This window comes from Macrobrachium rosenbergii, chromosome 2 (assembly GCF_040412425.1).
Source record: "Macrobrachium rosenbergii isolate ZJJX-2024 chromosome 2, ASM4041242v1, whole genome shotgun sequence".
NCBI lineage: Eukaryota > Metazoa > Arthropoda > Malacostraca > Decapoda > Palaemonidae > Macrobrachium > Macrobrachium rosenbergii.
Window position 1 is genome coordinate 28185848 of NC_089742.1, and position 6555 is coordinate 28192402.

General features: G+C 36.8%; 1 protein-coding gene across 1 annotated transcript; it reads left to right on the forward strand.

The window, feature by feature from the left end:
• Window positions 1–2257: 2257 nt before the first annotated feature.
• LOC136842703 (apolipoprotein A-IV-like) lies at window positions 2258–6094 on the forward strand. Its single transcript, XM_067110381.1, has 2 exons — window positions 2258–2274; window positions 5020–6094. Exons 1-2 carry the CDS (start codon window positions 2258–2260, stop codon window positions 6092–6094), a joined length of 1092 nt encoding a protein of 363 aa, XP_066966482.1.
• The last annotated feature ends 461 nt before the right edge of the window (window positions 6095–6555 follow it).

A 6555-nucleotide genomic window follows, 5' to 3' on the forward strand; every position in this document is an offset into this window, starting at 1 on the left:
ATATATATATATATATATATATATATATATATATATATATATATATATATATGGATATATATATATTTTTTTCTTGGTCATTTCCCTATTTTATTTTCAATTCTTTTCTTCTAAACGTCTTCAATTTTTTCCATGTAATATTCTCTAATCTTTTTGTACTTCGTTTACGCTTTTACTTTTTTCCAAGTATATATTCTCTGATCTCTCTACCTTTTTTCACTTTCCCTTGTCCGGTTTTCCAGAGATGCCTCTTGTATTATTATATTTGTTTCTTGTTTGTCATTACACTCTTCGAGATTTCTTTCCTTGAGAATCCCTTCCAGATGTCTGAATGCAAGAGGCTTTTTTTGCTCGTTCCTGGCAGAGTAAAAAATAATTATTATTTCGTTCACTTTTGCTTATAGCTATGCTATATCATTACCTGTATGTCTGTACATGACAGAGGTTCTTTCGACAGTGAGACGGTGAATATAGAGTGACTGATGTAGAATTTCTTTGAAGCCACCCTTCCATATTTGACAAGAGCTTTGAAACAAGTAAAAAATGCGCCCAAGTTTCTTCAGCGCAATCGAGTTTTCTGTACAGCGTATAATCAAGGCCATCGTGACAGAGGTTCTTTCGACAGTGAGACGGTGAATATAGAGTGACTACAGTAGAATTTCACTGAAGCCACCCTTCCATATTTGACAAGAACTTTGAAACAAGTAAAAAATGCTCCCAAGTTTCTTCAGCGCAATCGAGTTTTCTGTGCAGCGTATAATCAAGGCCACCGAAAATAGATCTATCTTTATATGGCCTCGGTATAATGCTGTATGAGCCGCGGCCCATGAACCTTTAACTACGGCCCGGTGGTGGCATGTCCTATATCGTTGCCAGACGCACGATTATGGTTCAATTTAACCTTAAGTAAAATAAAAACTACTGAGGGTAGAGGGCTGTAATTTGGTATGCTTGATGATTGGAGGGTAGATGATCAACATACCAATTTGCAGCCTCTAGCCTCAGTAGTTTCTTAAGATCTGAGGGCGGACAATAAAAGTGCGGACAGAAAAAAGTGCGGACGGACAGACAAAGCCGGCACAATAGTGTTCTTTTCCAGAAAATTAAAAAGGTTTACAGGTCTCTCCAAATAAATCAGTATAACAAAGGACTTTCCGTGTTATTATTAGCAGACAAGAAATTGCAACTTCAATATTGTTCTTAGAGGAAAAATAAAACCAGATGTTACTCTTCTGTTCAAAAGTTACAATAGTGACTGTGCACAAAATTTCACTGCATTAGCCAGGTCACATAACTACACAAAAAGCTTATCAGCAGAGTGCCTAGGCCACCTATGCACACTGCGCCACTCCTACCATCTTGCATGTGCTGACTCTCTTCATAAATATATATATATATATATATATATATATATATATATATATATATATATATATATATATATATATATATATATATATATACACACACACATAAACGAAAACCTTAGGGCAACGACGATTGAAATGAAGCAGAAGCAGCGACATCACCGCCTCCTGTAATGAGCTCCTGCCGCAGAGAAGCCACACCCGAGATTAATGGTGACAGAAGCCGACGGCCATCATTACAGGCAACATTGCATTGATGATTACAGTTAGGTCACTTTACGAGCCGTGGCGACTCTTGTTGTTGTTGTTGTTCCTCCTCCTCCTCCTTCGCCTCTTCTTCTTCTTCCTCCTCTTCCTCCTTCTCCTCTTCTTCTTCTTCCTCCTCCTCCTTCGCCTCTTCTTCTTCCTCCTCCTCCTCCTATTCTTGATGACGTTCGCTATGTCTGCTGTTATTCCCAAAAATTTTGGAAGGGGTTACAAGCAGTGTTATGGAAAATGCTCTTCAACTCGTTAATTCTTGGCGTGAAATATATACATATATACATATACATATATATATATCAATATATATACATATATACTATATATATATATATATATATATATATATATAAATATATAAGCAATATACATAAATATATATATATATATATATATATATATATATATATATATATATATATATATACACATGCATACATACATATAAAATAGACGCGTATACAAATAGATCAGCAAACCTATTAAACCAATAAAATGACGAACAGCAACAAGCCTTTACATTTCACCAAGTACTTGCGAATCACTGCAACACCAACGAACAATCTCTAGATCACAAAAGCCACGTAAATACGTAAATATACATCACTGACTTCTCGCCACTTCTAAGAATGCGGTCGATCGGAAAGTTAGTGCAATCAAAATCCGTGGATCATTAACCTCAAACCGCAGGTATTTCATGAGTTCTCGATATTTCCACGTTTTAGTTTTCTGTAGAAGAAAACTATTGTGCCGGCTTTGTCTGTCCGTCCGCACATTTTCTGTCCTCACTTTTTCTGTCCGCCCTCAGATCTTAAAAGCTACTGAGGCTAGAGGGCTGCAAATTGGCATGTTGATCATCCACCCTCAGTCATCAAACATACCAAATTGGCCCTCTGGCCTCAATAAGTTTTTAAGATCTGGAGTACGGAACATAAAAAAGTGCGGACAGAATAAAGTGCGGACGGACAGACAAAGTTGCAACACAATAGTTTTCTTTTACAGAAAACTAAAGATCCACTTTTGGAAAGTCCCTTAGCAGAAGAAAGCAGCAAATTCCTACTTTCTCCCAAGAAAGCAGTTATTCTTTTCAAATTTCTCCTCTCCAAAGCAGTAAATTAGCTTTCTTCAACGTGTTAATAGCAGTGAATTTTTCGCATCGTACAGCAAAACACTATAATAAGTCCTTCACAAAAGGGGCCTGGGGCGTGCAACCTCACTCCCAGAAAGGCCAAAAGGTTAATATATTCTAGGGACAACAATTTTTCATGTATATATACGAAACTATCAAACACATCAGCACGTGTTTCACAGAAATAAATTTCTGACTCACATCGGGATCGAACCCCAGCCTCTCAAATGAAAGGCCAGGCCGCTATCAAGTGACCCACGCGGAGGGTCAGTTGGTAGAGCCCTGGCATTTCACTGAAGACCGAGTTCGATCCGGCAGTAGTCACAAATTTATATATATATATATATATATATATATATATATATATATATATATATATATATATATATATATATATATATATATATTTATTATACACATAAATATAAAAATAAATATATGTGTATACTGTATATATAATGAATATATATCTAGATATACATTATATATATATGCATATATATAATATATATATATTATATATACATATACATAATTACAAAAATCTAAAACGAAAATTAGGAACAACATAACAGCCCACGCTAAAAGTTAAAAGAAAAAAAAAAAGTCTAACGAACGAAAGGCTGATCCTAACAAATGCTTCAACTTCAAGACTTGAACAGCTTCGTAAGACTTTAAGCCTTACAATTCGTATTCGTGAGAAATGCCGAAACTCTCTCTCTCTCTCTCTCTCTCTCTCTCTCTCTCTCTCTCTCTCTCTCTCTCTCTCTCTCTCTCTCTCTCCTTGCTTAAGAGTAACGAGATTGGGACGGAATTCCTTGAAAAAAAATTTATAAGCATTGTAGATACATGCAATTGCACGACCTCAAAGAAAGAAGAAGAAGAAGAAGAAAAAGAAGAAGAAAGAAGAAGAAGAAGGAGGAGGAGGAGGAGGAGGAGGAGGAGGAGGAGGAGGAGGAGGAGGAGGAGGAGGAGGAGGAGGAGGAGGAGGAGGAGGAGAGACGGCATCAACGAAAAAAATTAAAATAATTACGATAACAACGTAAGGTAATTTCTTTCATCGCAGTAATATTCCAGCAATAACATTAGGGTATAGTGAAACTTGAAACAATAAATGTAATAAAAGCTAACGGTGTAACACACCCGAAAAAACAATACAAACTAATAAAAAGAAAATTATACAATTCCCGTTATGCTGATACAGGCATATATATGACTCTAGTAATGAGCGCCAAGGAACGACTCACAAAAAAATTAGAGGAAAGAAATAAACAGGAAAAACTCGTTGCCCTTATTGAGTGATAAAAGCAATAACATCAACGCTAACTTTTGGAAAAGAACCCGTTATCTGGAGAAGAAGAAGAAGAAGAAGAAGAAGAAGAAGAAGAGGAGGAGGAGGAGGAGGAGGAGGAGGAGGATGAGGAGGAGGAGGAGGAGGAGGAGGAGGAGGAGGAGGAGGAGGAGGAGGAGGAGGAGGAGAACACAAGGAAAATCAAATGAAACCAAAACAGAAAAATACAATTTCTTTGATATAAAACATAGCAACAACACTTTAATAATTACGAAAGATGAAACAATACAATTTTTTATACAAAACACAGAAACAATACAATTTTCTATCAATACAAATGCCGTTACTCGGATGCGATATGAGCACAAAGGCAAAATCCCGGAGACGAAAAATACAAAGAGAATAAAAGAGTGAAAACACGAAGAGACAGAAGACCGAAATAAAGAGAGAAAACACGAGGAACCTCAGAAGAGAGAATAAGCGAGGTGAAATTAGGCCTGATTGCTCTCAGCCTCTTCCATGTCCAATCTGCAGTAGCAACGGGAAATCGCGCCCATAAAAAAAGAGAATGTTACAAATATTCGAAGGTAAATAAATATGACACGTGGTCCCTTCAAGCTACAAATAAATGGATTCGAGAAGTGGAATGAAAGATGGACGGTTGGTAATCGGATATATTTTCGTGGAATCCACAAGTATCAGTAACTGCATTTTACAAACAAAATCAACATGTTTCTTGAGGCCTCTCTGCTATACACGCAAATATGTAATTAACCTTTGTCTTACAAGTTCCAGCGTTAAACTTGAATCCCCCAATTTGGCCTCTTCCCGGGCCATAATTTCAATAGCCTTGATTTTTACATTAAATTAAGAGGCTTTTGTGCAAGTTTAATCGTTTCTGGTACAGTAGTTTAAGTGAAAAAGATATTTAAATGACACCGCCCTATTTTCACAATTTATCAACTGGAAAGGGATTTGGCCCACCTTTGGAATAACCAGTTGAGGGAATTAGCCCACCTTTTGAATAACCAGTTAAGGGAATTAGCCCACCTTTTGAATAACCAGTTAAGGGAATTAACCCATCTTTTGAATAACCAGCTGAGGGAATTAGCCCACCTTTTGAATAACCAGCTAAAGGAATTAGCCCACCTTTTGAGTAACCAGCTATGGGGATTAGCCCACCTTTTGAGTAACCAGTTAAGGGAATTAACCCACCTTTTGAATAAACAGTTAAGGGAATTAGCCCACCTTTTGAATAACCAGTTAAGGGAATTAGCCCATCTTTTGAATACCCAGTTAAGGGAATTAGCCAACTTTGTGAATAGCCAGTTAAGGGAATCAGCCCACCTTTTGAATAACCATTTAAGGGAATTATCCTACCTTTTGAATAACCAGTTAAGGGAATTAGCCCACTTTTTGAATAACCAGTTAACGGACTTGGTTCACTTTTTGAATAACCAGTTAAGGGAATTGCCCCACTTTTTGAATAACCAGTTAAGGGAATTAGCCCACTTTTTGAATAACCAGTTAACGGAATTGGCCCACCTTCTGAATAACCAGTTAAGGGAATTAGCCTACCTATTGAATAGCCAGTTAAGGGAATTTGCCCACTTTTTGCATAACCAGACAAGGGAATTAGCCGACTTTTTGAATGACCAGTTAAGGGAATTAGCCCACTTTTTGAATAACCAGTTAAGGGAATTAGCGCACCTTTTGAATAATCAGTTAACGGAATTAGCCCACCTTCTGAATAACCAGTTAACGGAAACAGCCCACCTTTTGAACAACAAGTTAAGGGAAACAGCCCACCTTTTGAACAACCAGTTAAGGGAATTAGCCCACCTTTTGAATAACCAGTTAACAGAATCAGCCCACCTTTTGAATAACCAGTTAAGGGAATTAGCCCACTTTTTGAACATCCAGTTAAGGGAATTAGCCCACTTTTTGAATAACCAGTTAATGGAATTATCCAATTTTTTAAATAACCAGTTAATGAAATTGGCCCACCTTTTGAACATCCAGTTAACAGAATTGGCCCACTTTTGAATAACCAGTTAAGGGAATTAGCCCACCTTTTACCTTTTGAATAACCAGTTAAGGGACCTAGCCCACCTTTCCAACAACCAAATATGGACCCTGACCCACCTTTCTAGCAAACAGCTAAAGGACCAGACCCACTTCTTTAATAATATTTAATTCCCTTAACCCGAGGAAGCTTTGCGTCAAGTCTGGCTGAAACTGATGAAGTAATACTTATGATGTCGTACATGCAGTGATGTATATTGCAAAATTAACAGAACAACAATCTCATGAAGCAAATAAATAGAATAAATATTCTAATAAATATAACAATAATAACGTTACGTAAAGAAAATATTGATAAGAATAACAAAAATGGCAGAATTTTATTTCCCAAAACACCAATTCTTTTTAAGCACAGTCGGCCACTAACCCCAGGCAGAGACAAAATTATGAAATGTTTACAAACAATTCTTTCAATGGTTACC